The sequence below is a fragment of the Typopeltis vanoorti genome, chromosome 6 (genome assembly GCF_054136105.1).
Source record: "Typopeltis vanoorti isolate ZY-2024b chromosome 6, IOZ_Tvanoo_1.0, whole genome shotgun sequence".
Classification (NCBI taxonomy): domain Eukaryota; kingdom Metazoa; phylum Arthropoda; class Arachnida; order Uropygi; family Thelyphonidae; genus Typopeltis; species Typopeltis vanoorti.
The window spans coordinates 55,181,507-55,201,761 of record NC_143554.1 but is presented as its reverse complement, the minus strand read 5'-3'; the positions used below and the strand labels follow the sequence as shown (position 1 = coordinate 55,201,761).

Genomic DNA, 20,255 nt, shown 5'->3' with positions numbered 1-20,255 from the left:
AATGAGGAGTTAGCTGGAAAAGAGATTAATGCAGCTTGGGGGATTTTCAAAAACTATCTAGTAGATGCAATGTCTAAATGTATTCCAAGGGTGAGAAGGTTAAATAAGATAGGTGTGAGATGGATGAATAAAGAGATTAAGCATGCGATACAGAGAAAAAGGACATTGTGGAGGCAGCATAAGAGAAGTGGAAATAAACAATTTCATGAGGTCAACAAAGTTCAGGCAAGAAGGGTGACTTAGTTGGTGAGAGTAGCTAAAGAGAGGTATGAACAGCAGTTAGCTAATGAAGCCAAAAAGAATCCTAGGTAGTTCTTTTGATATGTAGCCAGCAAAAGAAAGAATGATTATGGAAGGATGACATTGATTGGAGAAAATGTATAAAGACAGCTGTCTTTATACATTTTCTCCAATGTATAAAGACAGCTTTCCCCCCCCCCCCCCCCAAAAAAAAAGAAAAAGGACTAGAAACATCTTTAACAATCTTTTCCTAATTAAAATTATTTTTTATTTTATTTATGTTGTGTCGTGTCTTCTATTTCTATACTACTTATGAATTAGCGGTCACATAAGGTGGGAATACCATCTGACTCTCAGTAATCACAGTCTTCGTTCGCCTTGCATTCATAACGAACGCAAGGCGAACGAAGTAGTGCTCGGGCGATACTTTGTTTGCTCGAGCCAGGCCAGAGATCACGGATGTAATGTATTGGCAATCAGTCTGCAGATGCTCAGTCATAGATCATATGCAATGCGTAGTGTGTATTCTCAAATCATCTCCTGAACTCGGCCCCCAAGATTAAATTATGAGTATCCCCCCCCTCCCCCCAAGATTAAATCTTGAGTACTTGGCCCCCTCCAAGATTAAATCCTGGGTGCACCACTGCTGCTGTTGCAGAATGTGTGGTGGAGATGCTTAATGAGCAGTTCATAAAGATCTTTCAATCTTGTGAATGTGACTTCATGGAGAGATTGAGAGCAGTTGATGATGGGGAGGAGAGACTGACTGTAAATGAGCAAGAGGTGTTTGGGGAGTTGAGTAAATTAGATGTAAATAAGGCTGTGGGACTTGATGATATATCACCACGTATTCTGAAGAAATACGTGGTGATATATTATCAGGGAGTTGACACCTGCCTGGCATATATTTTTAATATGAGTCTTGCACTTGGTCAAGTTCCTAAGGAAGGCAAGATTGTGCCACTTCATAAAGGAGGTGATCGAACTCACGCATCAAACTATAGGCCTATCTGTATGTCAGGTGTTGTGGTTAAGTTGTTGGAGAAGCTTGCGAGAACTAGGATCCGGAGTTGGGTTGACAACAATGGTATTATCTTTGATGGACAGCATGGATTTGCTAAAGGGAGGTCATGTTTTAGTAATCTACTTATTTATTACAATAAAGTGACTGCTTCCTTGGACAGAGGAGAAGGATACACAGTAATATACTTAGATTTCGCAAAGGCTTTTGATAGAGTACCTCATGATAAGTTGACAGCCAAACTAGAGCAGATTGGGTTGGATATTAGATTAGTGCATTGGATTGGAGACTGGCTATCTGATAGGTATCAACAAGTTGTGTATGGGGGTGCGATATCCAGGAAAAGGAAAGTCACTAGTGAATACCTCAAGGGTCCGTTTTAGGGCCATTACTGTTTAACTTGTATATTATTGATATTGGCAAAGATTTGGATGGAGATGTTCAGTTGTTTGCAGATGATGCAAAGTTGGGACAAACCATAAAGAGTAGTGAAGATGTTGTGGTCTTACAAGAAGACTTGAATAAATTGAGTGATTGGGCACGGAAATGTGGATGTGAGTTCATTGTTGCAAAATGTAAGGTTTTAAAATTTGGATAACAAAGATGAGATGCAGAATTTATGCTTGGTGAGAATATATTGTTGGAGGTAGAGGAAATAAGAGATCTGGGGGTGATAGTGGATAAGGATCTAAAATTTAGGGGACACATCGCCAAAATTGTGAAGACAACACAAATGCTTCTGGGAATGATGCGGAGGATACTGACGTATAGAAGTAGGGAGTTTCTTGTTCCCTTGTATAAGGCTTTGATTAGGCCACACATGGACTATTGTGCCCAGATTTGGTCACCAGGTTTTCAGAGATGAAGAGATGTTGGAAAGGTTCCAAAGGCGACTGACTAAGGTAGTTTCTGACCTCTGGAATGTTGAGTATGAGGAAAGATTGCGAAGATATAATTTGCAGAGGCTGGTGGACAGGAGGAAGAGGGAAGATATGATAGAGACCTACAAATTGGTAAGGGGTTGTTATGGGATCATTGGTGGATAAGTTCTACAGAGAATAGTGGGAGATCAGGGGAGAACCAGAGGTCATCCCTGGAAACTGTATAAAGAGGGTATGAGTAGGGAAGTGAGAGGCAGGTTTTTTTCGTGCAGAGTTGTGAATGATTGGATTGCCTTACCTGAGAGTGTGGTGTCTGCAAGGAGTTTGAGTGTGTTTAAGACACAGTATGATGAGATGTGGGTTTGATAAAAGGACCTCCCAGATGAATCTTTGACTCCATGTGATCTTGGGGTAATAATAATAATAATATTATGCACATAATACAAATACAGTCAGTATGGACTGAAATGACAGCAGTGTGTATGAATAGTGTATTTTATGTTGGACCCATACACAAAAAGTTAGTTGATCAATGAAGTATTGTTACCCCTACACCCATACCATCCACACCTTTATGCTTATACATTTACAGATTCAACAAAGATAGTGTTGCTAGCTAAAGAGTTACTTTACAATAAAGATGCAGAGCTGTGGAAGAATTCTTAAATTAAGATCTTATAGAGCTGGAGGCATAGAAAGTCTAAAATAAGAATAAAGGAAAAACACTAGAAAAACAGTAAGCTGAGCACCTCCAAAAAAAAAAAAAAATGTTTACAATTAAAAAATTGGCAGAGGCATATGTTTCTGTTAATAAGGCATCGATCATTCTGTTAATAATTGATGAAATGGACCCAAGCATGGAGAGATTTAGCAAAGTAGACAGAATTATGCAGGCCATAATTGTTTTCTACAGAGAAATTCACGTAGAAAAGAAAAGGCAGACTGTGCAGTCTAAGTTGGACTAATGTGCACATTTTTAAAGTTCACTGCTCCTGTTGTCTAATTTTGTTATGTGGGTTTATAGTTGAACTGTGAAGAGGTGTTGAGTTGTTTCTGCATTTGTTTCGATGGATTTAACTGAGTAGAGGAATAGAGATGAACACTGGCTGCGATATTTTTGCAGAAGATGAAAGTAGCAGAAACTGAATGCCTTTTGTGAAAGGGAGTAGAGTGAATTGGTGAGAGATGATCATTAATCAAACTAATTGCTCTTCTGTATTGCAGTGGTGGAGCTAGAGCTGTTGCCACCCAGGGCAGTCCTTGAGTTTGCCGCCCCTCTCAAGACCCACCAAAAATACTACAAAAGTCAAAACGACGTATAGGGAAATAAATTAAAACGCTGTTTATTTTTGAAGTAAAACTTTAATTTCAACATTCTGAAATGTTATTTTTCTTGCTTTTCTGTTAGCAAAATCGTCAATGACTTTGGCGAAGTCTATTTCATAGTAATGTAGGTAATTCTTAATCAAATTTTATTTAGAAAAACTCCTCTCACAACTAGCGACACTTACAGCAATTGCGAGGAAAATTCGCAGTAGTATTACAATATTTGGAACTGACTTCTCGAGACTGTATTTTAGAATTAACTGTAAAAGTTCAAAAAGGTCCATAGTGCTGCCCGGGGCAGACCCCCCCCCACTAGCTACGCCACTGCTGTATTGAATTTTCAGGGAGCCCTTATAAGCACTGCCCCAGATTTGTGAATGTTATTCGATGGTTTGGTGTGTTTGTGATTTGTATAGAGAGAGATTGCTGTTCAGAGGTAAAGTAATAACATCTCTGTTGAAAGAGAAATCTTAATTTTTTTGGATGCTGAGGAAGTAATATTTGTAACGTGCATATACTAAGATGGATATGTCGGGGTAATTCCAAGAAGAGAAATCTCATCTTGTATAGAGACTTAAACACCCAAGAGTAAAATGTAAGAAAATGTTTTTAATTTCTTTCTTTTTTATGGTAAATACAGCAGAATTATGTTTTGCTAGTATTTCAACTGACCAGGTTGTCTGAACTCCATCAAAGAATGATTTGGAGATCAGACTTGAGGATAATAAAGGTTGCTGTTTTGTGGAGGCTGTGGTGATTTATGTAGCACATGGTCAAATGAGGAGGAATGTAGTGTGCTGTCATCAGCAGAGCTGTTTATTGAGTTTGCAGTTGGCTGGAGTACAAGTGAGGGAGAAAACAGAGCCCTGTGGAAACCCAGCATTAGTTGCATATTTAGAGGATAAGAAACGTTAACCATCACATGTTGCATTTGTGAAGTCAGAAAGCTGGCAATCCAGTTGCAAAAGTCATGGGGTAGGCCAAATGATGGGGTCTTGCTTAGTAGACCCTTGTGCCAGACCCTGTTGGAATTCTTGGAGATATCAACTGACTGTCTTAGACTCACCAAATTTTTCTGTGGTTTTTGTTTAGAGATGAGTCACATAGGCAAGTGGATTCCCTGTTGATCGACACTAATGGAATCCATACTGGCAGTAATTTATTAGTTGAGTGCTTTCAAGATTGCATTGGACTAATAAACTATTGACAGTATGGATTCCATTAATGTCGATCAACAGGGAACCCGCTTGTCTATGTCACCCACTCATCTTATTAGGCAGTGGTTTGATGGAAATATTCGTCACCCTTTTAGGAATAGGTTGTAAGGTTATACATGGGCTAATTTTCATGTTGCAAGATAGATATTGGTGAAATGTGAAAATATAAAAAAGGCAACACCGAACAAGAGTTAGCTCTGAAGTGTGTGCATGAGCGTGTGCACCTGCATGCATCCCCCCCCCCCAATTTAGGATGATTGGAGAAATACCATTAGGGCCAGTACTTTTTTTGTATTTAATTTGTATAATTCTTCTGATTGCTTTCCAGAAAAAGGTTAAAGAGTATGGTGTGGTGATTGTTTGGAATGCTTTTGGTGGGGAGAATTTGCCGTGGTCAACAATACAGAAATTGGAGAAGTAAGTAAGAAGTAAGAAGCCAGGAAATTAGTTTTTCTGTGGGTAGTAGAACTATCTGAGTGTAACAGTGGTGGTGGTAGCAGTAGGGATGGAAAAGTTAGGGCCTGTAGCTTTGGCAAGAGCTACAGGCTAAAAGGGATTTTGAAAGAGCTAAGAACAAGAAACCTGTTCTTAGCTCTTTCAAAATCCCTTTTGGATGAATTGAGTGATTAGGTAATTTTCTTGTAGCTATTCCATGCTTTTGCATGAGCAGCAAAAGAAGATAGAGTTATGGATAAAAGCCAGTTAAATGCTTGATTCTTCAGATGTTCCAAAGACTCATCAAGGGAGGGAGGGAACCTACTCTACAACCCTCCATCTCCATCATTTACACCAATGCCATCTACTGCCCACCACCACTAGTATTTTTTGTCTGTAAATTGCAGACAGTCCTGAAGGCTGATTTGTTTGTATGAGGGATGAAAAACCTGAGTTTCTGGGAGAGAAAATCCTGCCGCCTTCATATGAGATTGGCTAGCTTACCTTCAACTGATTAAAAAAAAAAAAAAAAAAAAAATCAAGACTTGAACAGCAAGAATTGAACTTAGGCCTTTCCCAGTCAAAGGCACAATGTACCATCATTCTTCCAATTGCGCTACAGAGGCACTATTAGTTAGAATGAAGAAAATCAGCATTTGAAAGGAGAGGAGATCTGAAAGATTTTGGAATGTTTGGTAGCATTAGTGGAGCAATAGATTTGCCATCTCTATTGCTAATGAATTTTTTATAATTTTGTAGAGATTATTCATCCCAAGGAAGTCAAAGTCAGGAGATTTTAAGTTAGATATTCTTTGTCATGGTATATCAAAGTAAACTTATACTGATGAGTTGGAGTGAATTAAAGAATGTAATTAAAGATGAAATGAGCAGTGCCTGAGGAAGCTACAGTTTGAGTTTCTTTCAGGAAAAGCAGGTGAGGTTTTGCAGACTGAGGCAGAAAGATATCATTGATGTTGGAACTTAGATCATGCATGTTTGTGAAGTGGATTTAGAAGATTCTCTGAGATTTGCCGTTCACCTCATGGGCTATGCATGTTCCCTATCCATTGAGTTATAGTTTTTAGGATGGCTGTTTGTTAGCACTTATTTTTTTCACCAACATTCTTTGTTTATAATTCAGTGGCCTGCACTTCATCATTATTTTGGCTTTTTACTACATTTGTGACCTTGTTCCTGCTGGATGAAGGTCAAATTTGGATTGACTTGTATACATTATAAGCATGGAGTGCCTTTTGAATTTACTGTTTACAGCCATTATAAATTTGGGTCTGCTCATCATTTGGTTCTGTGTCACAGGTCACTTCTACTGGGCAAGGGAGTTCATTCCAGTTCTGTGTGTGTACACAGGTATAAAGCAGTTGCACCTGGCAGTTTTTTGGTATTATTGTGCACTGCTGTCAAGATAAGATTAGAGTTTGTTGGTGTTTTCATCAGCACTTAACTTGCATCATCATCTAGGTTCTGGTCTTGAATCAATTTGAGGCATAGAGGACAGAAGAATAGTTGAAGTCAGCCAGAGGGTTATCTGCTGATTCATCGATCTTTGCAGCTAGCGTGCATCCACTGGCAACAGAAATCGCACGTTATTTTATTTTTTTGTTTCTCTGAGAGTACTTCATATGATGAACTGTTCAACCACTAATCAAACAGTTCATATGATGAACTGTTTGATTAGTGGTTGATTGTCTGTTTGCAATAACAGTACTCAAAACACTCAGATGTCACTGGACTTTGTTGCCACCATCTTTGCCACGTGCGATGGGAATAGTTGAATTCCACTGCATTATATTTTGGCACTTGCGCAGGGCCAATATGGAAATTAATATATATATTTTTTGAATTGCTCAAGAGTACTTACAAATTTGTTTGGAGTTCTTCAGACCCTTTAAAATTGTACTTTCATTTGGTTTGAGAGAAAATATTTTTAAAAACAATTAAACAGGAGCACAAATTCAAGTTGACATATTCTGATGCTTTACCTTAAAGAATTTGAAGTGTTGAGATGATATCAGTCTTGATTATGCACTCTGGAGATTGCTTTATGGTGGAACTCCGACCAATAAAACAACAGGATATATAAGACGTGAAATAATTCTTGGAAACTAATTTTATAAACCTGTAGTACGTTAGTACTGTGGATAGGCTAAGAATTTTTTTCTGTTTGTATTTTTATTTCTGTTTTTATAGTTGTAGGGATATAGTTCAGTGGTAGAACATTCTACTGCAGAGGTCCCTGGTTCAATCCCAGGTGCCCCCCCTGCAAACCAAATATTTGATATCTTCCGTAGCACAATTGATAAAACAACAGTATGTTGTGCCCTTCAATTGGAAAAGACTTGAGTTCAATTCTCGTGATGAGAGGAATCTTTATATGGGTTTTTCAGTTGAAAGTGAGCTAACCAATCTCATACAGAGGTAGCAGGGTTTTTTCTCCTGGAAACTGGAGTTTTTCATTCCACATACAGACAAATTGGTCTTGAGAACACACTCAATTTACAGACAAAGAAAAAAAATACTGGTTGGTGGTGGGAAGTAGATGGCGTTGGTGTAGATAATAATGGTAGTGGTGGTTTGGTATGGTTGGTAATCGTGGTGGAGGCAGCGAGTTGAAGGTAGGTGCGGTGCCCTTCTTTGAGTCCTTGAACTCCATGGAGGTGTTCACATGATAATAATTGATTGTATATATATTTTTTGTATTTTTACTTGCATTTTATTTGTTTTTACATGGTTTAGAAACCTCTCCTTCTATAGGATCAAACATGCAACTTAATCAAGTCACTCCACTCCACACCTCCAATAAGCAAGATGATGTTTCACACTGGGTGATGAAATTTATTGCCTGGTGTGAGATGTAACATATTTGATTACTGGATTTGATATCAAAACATAAAGCATCAGTCTCATCTGTTAACAAATACTCCTTTTTAGATCCCTTCTCTTCTCTTCTCTTTTTTTTTTTTTTTTTTGTTAAATTGGCACATGACAAATTTCATGAAAGCTGCAAATAAAATTGTGCAAAAAATAAAATCTTTTACCAAGAAAGCAGGAAAGATGCACATTAACTATTTAATGCTTGTAAATTTTAACATTTAGTTCTTATATATAATATTATGTGTATAAATAAATATAATTTACATTGTTTTATATACTGTTTTATTTATATAATATATTGTTATAGGGAAAACTATATATATATGACAAAGTTTTCAAGCCTAATGCATCTCAAGAAAAGGTTTACAATGAGGCAATTAGGGCTATTGTCAAAGGTATGTATTTACATGTAACTGTATATTTTTCTTTTATCAGATGAACTGTGTAGTTTATCAAATTAAAGATAAAAACTGATCTGTATTTATAAGCAGAAGATTCAGAATGCACTTTGATTCATTTACTCAAAGAAAATATTTCTGCCATTACATAGTAACTGAGTCTAGTAAAAAGAATTGGACAAAAATGGATATATAATCCTTGATCTAATTGCATGATTTATTTCCAAAAATTTAAAAGCCAACTTATTATATAAGCATGTTTATACAAGCTTCCTTGTATAAGCATATAAGCTTCCTTGGACAGACGAGAAGGATGCACAGTAATATACTTAGATTTTGCAAAGGCTTTTGATGGATTACTGCATGATAAGTTGATAGTTGAACTGGAGCTGATGGGGTTGGATAAGTGCGTATTGGGCCATTGCTGTTAACTCATATATTAATGATATGGGAAAAGATTTGGATGGAGATTATTCAGTTGTTTGTAGATGATGCAAGGTTGGGATGAACCATGAAGAGTAGAGATGTTGTGGCCTTACAAGAAAGAAGACTTGAATAAATTGCGTGATTGGATACAGGAATGAGGATGCGAGTTCAATGTTGCAAAATGTAAGGTTTTAAAATTTGGGAAACAAAGATGGGATGCAGAATTTATGCATGGCGAGGATATATTGTCGAAGGTGGAAGAAATAAGGGATCTTGGGGTGATGGTGGATGGGGATCTGAGGTTTAGGGGACACATTGCCAAAATTGTGAAGATAACACAAAGGTTTCTGGGAATGATGCGGAGGACACTTACTTGTAGAAGTAGGGAGGTTCTTGTTCCATTGTGTAAGGCTTTGATCGGGCCAGACATGGACTGCTGTGCCTAGATTTGGTCACCTGGTTTTTCAGAAGGACGAAGAGATGTTGGAAAGGGTCCAACATCTCTCTCTTCCTCTGCAGGATCCTCTAACCAGCTTTGTTTTTATCATATCTCTATGCTTCCTTTTTCTCAAACTTTGAAGACCACATCTTTCAGTCTTTGATCTTATTCGATACAAGTCATATAGCCACTTTTTCAAATGCATTGGCAAAATCCAAAAGTCTCATAGTATATTCATTCCCCACATCCAACTGTTTTGTCATTCTATAAAGGATCAAAGTATTATCTGCCCACCTCGATGCAATTTATCACAAACCTCTTTGATACTTTAACTATTCCAAATGCCGATTGGTCTATAATTGGCTTTGTGTTTGTGTTGCAACTTAAGTTCAAACTAGGTTAGGAATATATCTAATTCTCTAGCACATTACTTTAACTCATTCTGATGTCATATTCAAACCAGTTGTTGTGTTTGCATCAAGCTTTACAGTTTTTTGCAGTATTTTTAATACCTTTGCCACCTCTAATTTAAGGAGATATTTGTTGGAATTTCATATTAAGGAAGTATTAGATGATGAAACCTTTTAAAAAAACTCAATAGAAGAACCCTGGAAATTATTCGGGGATATTGTTAATGGGTTTTGTTCAACAAAACCCATTAGTTGATCAACTTACAACATTACCAGAAAATGGGTGCCAAGAGGATATCATTGATACTTTCTCCATTATCACCTGGAATTATTTCCTGAAATTTTGGTGCATTGTAATGAGCAAGATGAATGGTGCAGTACATTAAGGTTTTTGAAAAAGTTTGCATTAAATGAGATGCAAGTATGATGGACTGTTTTTGGTCTCGTTGATGAGAGACATGCAAAGGTGCTTACAAGAAAATAGGAAGACTGGTGTGGACAATTAAATGTTGATTATCACTCATGCATTGATTTAATGGAAAACATTGATATCTAGGAATAATAACGAAATGAATTTTATAGTTATTTACATATTTTTTGTGATTCCCACCCACCCACAAAAGGTTGTAAACTTATAATACATCAGTACAGTGGGTGGGATAAGGATTTTATTATTAAATTAACTAAGGATAAATTAAAAGCTATGTATAACCAACAGATAAGCTTATCTACAATAATTTATTAATTATTGTAGATAATTAATAATGTATTAATAATGATGTAATTTTTTTAATTACATCAATACCGCAAGTTAAAGCTGAAGATTTCAAGACAACTAAATTGATTAGCCTTTCTAAAATGCTGCCAGGATAATAACGTGATCCTGAACTGTGCAAAACTAAAATGCTGATTTGCATCACCGAAGGCTCCCTGCATATACAGACGCACTACCTTTGCTCTACTATGGGAGCAGATTGTCACCACCCACGTTCTCTTGGCCAACACCAATGAGGCTATTTGTGTGCTAGAGGAAGAGTTTGCCGCTACGCTGAACATCGACCTTTGGACGATTCTTTCCGACATCTCGAACACTTCAGCAGAAAAAGAATTTCAAAGAATAAGAAGTCGGTCAACACATTAAAGAATTTGAAAGTTAAAAAAGAACTCGGCTTCCAAATGTCAAATACCTCTCAACATGATAATAAAGCTATTACCCCTTACCCTGAAGCAATCAGTGCACTCATGCTTTGCCGCAATATTGCCAACAGTTTCAGACTAGATGTAGCCAGTGTTCTTACCCTGCCAAACCACCAAAAAGCAACCTATCAAAAGAAGAATTTAAGTCTTCAAGAAACAAAAAACAGAAAAATAATAATTACTAAAACTGATAAGGGAAATGCCACTGTGGATCTAAACCAAACAGACTACACAGGTAAGCTTGCCTCTTTACTTTTAGATTGGTCTACCTATCTCTCTATAGAATATGATCCCACCAGCTCCCAAATCAGAAAATTCCATAGGCCCGTCAAGAAGATTACCTCTTGGACTGTGGAAGTGACTAACAGACTAAAACCTTTTAACTCCAGACCGTCTCCACCCAATATATGGACTACCAAAAATCCTGTACCACTGCGTTCGATTGTGGATAGCATTGATTCCTCGACATACAATTAGTGAAACATTTAGCCAAAGTGTTCACACAATATACTGGCAACACACCTTCACACATAAAAAAAAACTCGGTCAACTTTAAAGCAAGTATAGAAAACCTCTCACTCCAGCACATTGACATAATGGTCAGTTTTGATGTCTCCTCATTATTCAGTAATGTTCCACTCAAAGATACCTTTGACCTCATCCGAGCCAAATTTTCTCATGATATCTCAGCTCTATTTCACCATGAACTCGGGCTATTTTGTTTTGCAAGGAAAATTCTACAAACAGAGGAGACAGTCATGGGTTCTCCACTCTCCACTCCTGGCCAACTTCTATATAGAGACCTTTGAAGAAAAAATACAAAAAATATTAAATCCAGTAAACCACAACACCATTCCCCCCCCCCCCTTTCATAGTAGAGATTAATATATATTACCATCCCATATATCCAGGGTACATCTGAAAAAATCTGCATGACAAAAATCCTAAGAAAATATGATCTCACAACTAGTTACAAACCACATAAGAAACTGGCATCTCTTATCTTATCTCTACTAAAGACCAGCCACTTCCCCTAGACCTACCTGAAGTATATCAGTTCCCTTGCAGTTGCAAACTATCCTACTATGGCCAAACAGGCAGGACAGCCAATATCAGGATATCTGAACACAAGAACTACATCAGGTTCTGCCAATACAGCCACTCAGCTCTTGCTGACCATGCATTGGACACCCACCACAGAATATGCTGGAAAAAGACCACTTTGTTACACTACAGCAAGTTCAAGTATGAAAGATTGTTCCTTGAATCAGCCTCAGCTCTGAAAAACTTCCCAAACCTAAAAAAAAAATGCATGAGACTGCCTCAAATTTGGGAATCTTACATTCTAAGATCAGCAGCCAAGACAAACCAATTTTGCATGCTAGAGGGCAGTTTAGGACTCTAGGACCAACTTCAGTTGCCTTTCTTCAGCCTCAGTTGCCTTTCTTCAGCCTCAGTTGCTTAGTGTGAGTGCCTGCATGCACATATCATTGTATTGTGATCCCTGAAGATGGCAATGTAACATTGCTGAAATATAGGAAGGTATTGATTAGTTTTTAATTAATATTCTAGTATAAATTGTCATTTCCTGAAAATTTAAAACCTAGATTCCTATTCCTTTCAGAATCCCAACTGGCATCCTCACTAACCACTATACACCTCAACTGCATGAACTGCACATTACATATCTCTTTCTGCCACAAGGGGGTGACACAGGCATTTGTGAGAACTGACATACCATGCCAGAGACTGTAGATCCTTGAATCCCCACTATTTGATCTGCTCTGGCTCATAATTTTTCTCTCAAATCAATCTGCCCATTTCATATGCTCCCTCTATTGCTCTTCAAACTTTATCAACCACTCTGACCTCTTCAACTTTCTCTCGCTAAAGCTTGACTTTCTGCTGTCTAAGTATCCCAATAATGAGGTCACCCTTTTTTGGGGACTTCAGTGTCGACATCTCATATTGGCTCCCCCTTCAGTTTTGCTGATCAAGCAGACATGGATGTTGAGCCGTTCACCATTGACAATGAACTGCAAAGGTACCAACTGGGAGGAACACCATCACTTCTGTTCCTCCTTCCCAAAGTCCAACTACTGCTTCAGTTCTTCTGATCCAGACACTTGCTCAGACTGAATAACTGAAATCATCCTCACAGGAATGAAGGCTTTCATCCCCTATTCCATTCCAAACTCTCTGCCACCATCCAAGCCTTGGTTCTCAAAAGAGTGTACCAATGCTGTAAAAGAAAAATCCTCTGCTTACCAAGAATGGCTCAAGACCAAAACTCCAGCTGCCCACTCTGCAGCCCACAACAGTTGTAAAAGAATCATCACCAAGTCCAAGTCATGCTTTGAAAGGCCAGAATGCTGCAAACTCATTTCCTGCCCAAATGGCTGTCTTGGTCCCTTGCTTGGGTGCAACTTCTCCTCACCCAGGTTTCCACCAGTCTTACATCCAGATGGTACTGTAATAACCTCACCAAAAGACAAGGCCAAATTACTGGCATCACTCTTCTCTTCCAATTCCTGCATTGATGACCTGGGCAAAGTTCACTCCACAAAGAACAGCTCCCTACATACCTCCCATAATCTTCTGAGAAGAAATCTGAAGAATCCTGAATAACCTGAACACAAACAAGGCATCTGATCCTGATGGTATCCCACCTATTGTGTTAAAAAATTGTGCTCCAGAACTAATACATATCCTGTATTGCCTCTTCAATTTATCCCATTCAACTGTTTGTAGGTGCCACACACAAAAGTTGTGTGCGGCACCTACCTGTCAACATGGAATCAGGTCCAAATCTCCATCCCAAAGAAATGTGATAAAAGTCAACCTACGAACTACAGTCCAATTGCTCTCACCTCCTTTCTCTCTAAAATTATGGAGAAGGTCATCAACAACCAACTCTTGAACCACCTAGTCATACCAACTAATCAGTGACCAGCAGCAAATTTGAGAAACTCACATGGTTGTTGTTGACATCTCCTGAGAGAGAGAGAGATCTGTCTGATCTCTTGCAAGAAAGACTTCACATCCCTCCCCTTTACCTTCAGTAATACTGTGATATCCAAACACGATCATATTTCTCTTCTTGGACTGACTTGCACCTCTGATCTTTCTTGGCACAACCATATTTCAACTATAGTTTCTACAGTCACCAAAAAACTTGGTGTACTTTTTTTGCACAAGACACTTCACACTTTCACAGCTTCTATCCCTATACCAAGCCCAAATCCACCCAGCCATGGAATATTGCTTCCATATTTGGGGTATTGCAACAGAAATCCTCTCTAAGATTGCTCGATTCTATCCAGAAGAGGACAGTCTGGCTAATTGACGATCCCTCTGTCACAGACCAATTTCAATCCCTCTTTCATACACATTCAGTTTCTGCCTTGTGTCTCTTCTACAGATACTTTCTCAGAAGTGCTCTTCTGAATTGGCCACTATTATTCCTCCACTTTTCTCCAAATTCATTAAAACAAGTGCCACTGCTAACCAACACCCTTTTACAGTCACCTTAAAACTCACCGAACCAACTTTACTGCCTCCTCTTTTATTCCATCACTTCTGTCCTTTGGAACAGTTTCCTCCATTCTACCTTCCCCAAAGATTACAAACCTCAGCTCTTCAAGCAAAATGTGTTTGAACAGCTATTCCTCTTTCCCACAGATGACTCTAGTGTGCTAAAGGTCTGGTCTGGTGGCCTTTTGTGTGTGGACCAAATATTTAAAAAAAAAAAAAGATAAATTATCTGTGGCAGTGGCAAATACTTGGTATCACTACTGACTTGAGGAGTGGAATTGTTGAAAAGGAAAGCCATTTTTGTGTTGGTATTGTTGACATTGAACTTCCCAAAGAAGTTGCCTTCATTTATTTGGGTAAGGTAGGAAAGGATCAATTTCCTGGTCATTTTTTATCTGTAGATTTTTTTTTTTGTGTGGTCCTCTGAAGGATGAAGTGTATACATCAGAAGTGATATGTGCACTTTAATGTATTTCTTACATAATGAATTAAACTAATTTTGTTTTTTATATTTTCTTTTATAATTTTATTTACATACCTCTTGGTATGTAAATAATATATGCTGAGTGCTATTGCATCAGAATTGTCTATCAAAAATCTCTCTTGCTCCAAAATGTTAGGTGCAGTCTTTGTTACTAACGTATCTTAATTACAATTAATTATTTAATCAAGTACTGTCTGATCACAGATACGAGAACCTCATTTGGCAATGTGCCAAGAAGAGTCAATTCATGTTGAAAGGGAGAAAGGAAGAAAGAAAGAAATGTACGAATTGGTTACCAACTCGCAAAATCACATATTTTATATGTAAAATTATCCAGCTGTTATACAAGCAAAATAGTTACCACTTTAAAAACTACAATGTTCAAAGAGAACATTTTCCATCATGTAATAATAAACAACTCATTCCACAATACGGATTGATTACCCTATTATCAGAATGGATTCTCCTCCTTCTGACATGCACAAAAGTGTCGATATATACTGTGTACAGTAATTATAATATATTTTATATATGTATTTATATTTTCTTTTATTTAATTTATTTTAAGGACAAGATCCAATAAAAATTGAAATAGTAATAGATAACAAGATTTTAGAACAGGAATTTATTTAACTACCTAGGATGTATGATTACATATGAAAAAGATATAAACCTAAAAATTGCAAAATAATTAAAAATAACAGGTGTAATTAACTCTGAAAAACAAACTAGACTAAAAGTATTCTTTTAGTCTAGTTTGTTTTTTCATTTCAGCTGAAATGAAGTTTGAGAAAAACTGCAAAAAAAAGCTCTATTCAATCACAAAAGAAATGAAGAAATTATGAAAGAATTAAACTAGGACTCAGTAATAGAAAAAATTAAAAAATATATTAACATAAATGGATGGAACACATTTAAAGAATGAAAACAGAAAGATTACCAAACAAGCCTTAAATTACAAACCATTAGGAAAAAGACAACCAGCTTGAAAAGCATGACGATGATGATTTAATTTATTTGTAATTTATGCAATTATAATTTTTCTGTTTGTTAATATATCAAACAAAACATTAGAAGGTGTTAGTTTATTATGAATGAAATATATTATAGTGTTAATTATAACTGCAGTCAATGGTGGAGTAAAATAATTGTCAGTTGATTCTTTAATAATTTAAATGTGACTTGTTTTCCAACTAAAAGATCTGATGTTTTCTCGCATTTGATTTAGTAATTATAATGAATGTAAATATATATGTATGTACAATTTCTGTTAAATCTTATGAGCAAACAGTTAAAATATTTCCGATATTGTCCTTCAGATGTTCTTATGGGATATAATGGTACTATATTTGCATATGGACAGACTTCCAGTGGAAAGACTCATACTATGGAGGTGAGCTTTATTATTATTTTTTTTTTTCTGTTATTCATTGTATACATTAGTGTATCTGCTTCTTGAAAGTTGAACTATTTATTAAATAATTGGTTGAAATAAATTGTCTTCATTAGCAAGGGGTCAACATCGATCTTATAGATCAGTGTTTCTCAACCTGTGGTCTGCAGGCAGACTTAAATAAATAAATATATATTTTTTAATTATCCAAACAAAACAAATTGAATAAGTAAAAAGTAGTGAAATAAAATGGATACTTAAAAACAACAACAAATAGTGGCAGAATGACGAGTAATAAAAGAGGGGTGAAGTGAACAACATGGTTTTATTGCTTCTGCCTTTCCTTGCTGTTTTGTCAGATTTGAAGTAAACGTGTTATCCACATTTCAACCAATTGCTTGTTGTTTATTGATTTTTATTATTGAAGGTTTTCCACCTTCAACCAAGGCTCAGTATATCTTCAGAAGTGCTAAGTGATACTTGGACGAAGTGTGTCATGAGTTAACCCTGGTATTTATATATTTTTTGGAAACGTTTATAAATAATGGAAAAGTGGCTTAGAACTAGGACCTTGAAAAGCAAAGGAAACAGGTGCCGCTAACCTTAATTGTGATACTCGTGTTGTAACTGCAAGTAAATCTGATACTATTAAAGTAAAAGAAACAAGCAGTTAAAAAAAACAAATACAGTAGGAAATATAACAGTTCATATTGGAATTCGGGTTTACTTGGTGTGGAGATGAAAGTGAACAGAAACCTCAATGTATTTTGTGTTATGAAGTGTTGTTGAACGAGTGCATGAAACCTGCAAAAACCCGACGAAATTTAGAAACTAAACATTGTGATGTGAAAAAGAAGCCAATTGTATTTTTTGAGCGACGCTTAGGGACATTAAATCATGGGAAAGATATTGTTTCAGCCATGGGTTCGATTTACAGCAAGGCACTGGAAGCGTCCTAAGTTTGTGCATAGCAAAAAGAGGGAAACCTCATTCTATCAGGGAAAATTTACTACTTCCAGCTATAAAAGATGTGATAAAAACTATGTTAGGCAACAAGTTACTAAAAGATGTTGATTTGATTCCTCTTTCAAATGACATGGTAGGTCGCTGAATTAATGATATGGCAGGTGAAGTAGAATCTCAGTTAATCGACAGAGTTAAGAAGAGCCCTTATTATGTGTTACAAATAGACGAGACTACTGATGTTAAATGATGTGCAGTTAATATGCTACATAATATATGCACATGATGGCAACATTCATGACGATATTCTGTTTTGTAGAACTTTGTCATCCCGAACAACTGGAGAAGAAATATTTCACACTCTCAATAATTACATAATACACAAGGGGATCCGATGGGGAAAAATGTATGGGCTTCTGTTCGGATGGAGCTTACACCCTCACAGGCAGGCATAGTGGGGTTGTTTCTAAGGTCAAGGAAGTAGTTGCGGATATGAATTGGGTACATTGTTTCATACACAGGGAAGTGTTAGCCTCCGAAGTAATGCCATCAGAATTTAAAACTATGCTATACAATGCTGTAAAGCTAGTTAATTTTATTAATGCGAGACCGTTAAATAATAGCTTATTTTCAGTACTCTATGATGAAATGGGCAGTGAATATTTATACAACTTTTGCTTCATTCTGAAATTCACTGGCTTTCCAGTGGCAAAGTACTAACGAGGTTATTTCAATTAAGGCATGAAGTTTTATTGTTCGTAAATGAAAGTAATTCTGATTTTGCATCACTCCTTGTTGACAAAGTGGTTATCAATGCTATCCTATCTTTCAGACATTTTTTCAAAATTAAATGAACTAAATCTCTCCCTTCAGGGAAATTCTTTAACTGTTCCTGATGCCTACAACAAAAGGCATCCGAGAAAAAAACTAGTGTTATGGATTAGTTATGTAAAAGACAGACGATTTGCACCTTTTCAGACGTTGGAATCCTTTTTAGTGGGAAATGATATTTTTGTTGATTCTGAGCTTCTGGAATGGGTTTGTGACCACTTCAAAACTCTGAAACAGAATTTTGAAACATATTTTCCGAATAACTTTTATAAGAAATTTCTGTGGGTTTGCGATCCATTTCAGGCTTAGTCACGAGAACGACCTTTTGTTATCAAAAAAAGAACTGTTAATTGAACTTTCAAATGACAGTGGGCTTAATGCAATTCCGTGATCTTGGTTTCGCTCGATTCTGGATCTCGCCTTCAGTGAGAAGTGAATTTCCTGAATTATGTGAAGAAGCATTGAAAATCATCATGCAATTTTCTACAACCTGTGTGTGTGTGTGTGTGTGCGTGTCGATCCGCGACTGAAGGTTACCAATATTGAGCTAGATATCAGGCAACTCTGCAAGGGCCGAGAAACTCATTGTACTAATTTGTTGATGCATGTCTTCCAGATCTATTCTTAGGTCACTTGACTTGGAATTTATAAATTGTTAGGAGCTGAGAGGGAAATAAGTGGTGTTTTGATTAAAAGAATACCAAGTTTTTTGGACTCTGACGAGGCCGTGAATGTGATGTTTATGCAAGTATAAGCTAGAAGTGAAAATCAGTCCAAGAAGAGAAAAACTGATCCTGACTGGAAATCAAAATTAAGAAGAGAGTGAAGTAAGATCTTTCTTCTTGTTAATAAGATGAGACAATATTTTGATAGGATTCAAATTTGATAAATGTACTGCATCTTCACTGCCACTTGAGAATTTTGAGATCAGTGTTTTAAGACATTGGTTATAGAAGATCTTGAAGGTTGAATAATTTGAGTGCTGCAAAGTTTTGAAGAATCAAAAGGAATGGGAAATATTATCAGCAAAACTATGAATAGAATTGGAAGTGAGAGAGCAAGAGAGAAGTGTACTGATTTTATATATATATATATATATATATATATATTTTTTTTTTTTACAAAAACTTCGTGAGTATTCCTTCTGAATTGTGCAATTTTGATTCCATGGTCCATACACTTTAATAGTAGTAGTAGTAGTAATAACATGTTGAAACTCGGGAGGTCCAATGTTGACACCCTTTAGTATGGTTATGCAAAGTCCTTCATAGGAGAAAAGGTGAGCTAGGGCTGCTGGAGAAACAATTAGTGTGTGGGAACAGCAGGAGGGAGAATGAAAGAAAAAGTGAATTGGGAAAGTATGAAAGAGTGGGAAACTGAAACTAAGGAGAAGATATTTTATGGAGATTCAATAAGAGGTGTATTTACCATTAGGCCGCATTTACCATTAGGCGCATGAAGCGCAAGCTTCATGCTGGACGTATATACATGTCCAGCACACCTGGATAATATTCTGTCCACCTGTTGAAAGAACATGGATAAGAAGTGCAGTTTGACCTTCATGTCCATTAGAAGGGGCAATAATCCTTCATTCTGAAAAGAACACTTAAGTAGATTACCTGGTATAAGCAGTAGCTACCCTATTTTCCTGTGTATAAGACGCACTTTTTTACCCTAAAAATTCATCTTAAAAATGGGGTGCGTCTTATATAATGAAGGTAAAGATTGTTTCCTCTTTTCAAAGTCATACGCACTCCCTTTTATGTTCCAAGATCTTTGTAGGTGGTTAATGGTGCAATCAAATTGATGCGCGACCTTCATGTGACTTCTAGCGCGTCATTGGCTAAGAACGGGGAGTCCCTATTCAAGTTTCATAATATCTTATCCGAGTAATCAGTTACCAATGTTTATCAGTATTGAGTTGACGTTGAGATATTTTGTGTTCAGTTTGATATTTCCCTGTAGATTTTAGTGATGGGAAAAAAACAGGCGACATTCATATACTTCAAGTTACAAATTGCAGGTTGTAAAATATGCGGAAGAACACGGGAATAGGGAAGCTGAAAGACATTTTGGACCTCCGCCTACAGAAAAAATGATTAGAACTTGCCGTGGTCAGAAGGAGATTTTGTACAATTTGCGTAATGAAAAGCGCGCGGAACGTGGAA

General features: G+C 36.8%; 1 protein-coding gene across 2 annotated transcripts in view; it reads left to right on the top strand.

Annotated features, from left to right (window-relative positions):
* The window catches only part of LOC150105462 (kinesin heavy chain-like), a 415,076-nt gene that overhangs the window by 9,815 nt on the left and 385,006 nt on the right, over positions 1-20,255 (top strand). For both annotated transcript variants that reach the window (XM_090394832.1, XM_090394831.1), the window contains exons 2-3: positions 8,320-8,407; positions 16,220-16,293. In XM_090394832.1, the coding sequence (XP_090250958.1) occupies positions 8,320-8,407; positions 16,220-16,293 (162 nt within the window). The remainder of the gene's footprint in view (positions 1-8,319; positions 8,408-16,219; positions 16,294-20,255) is intronic.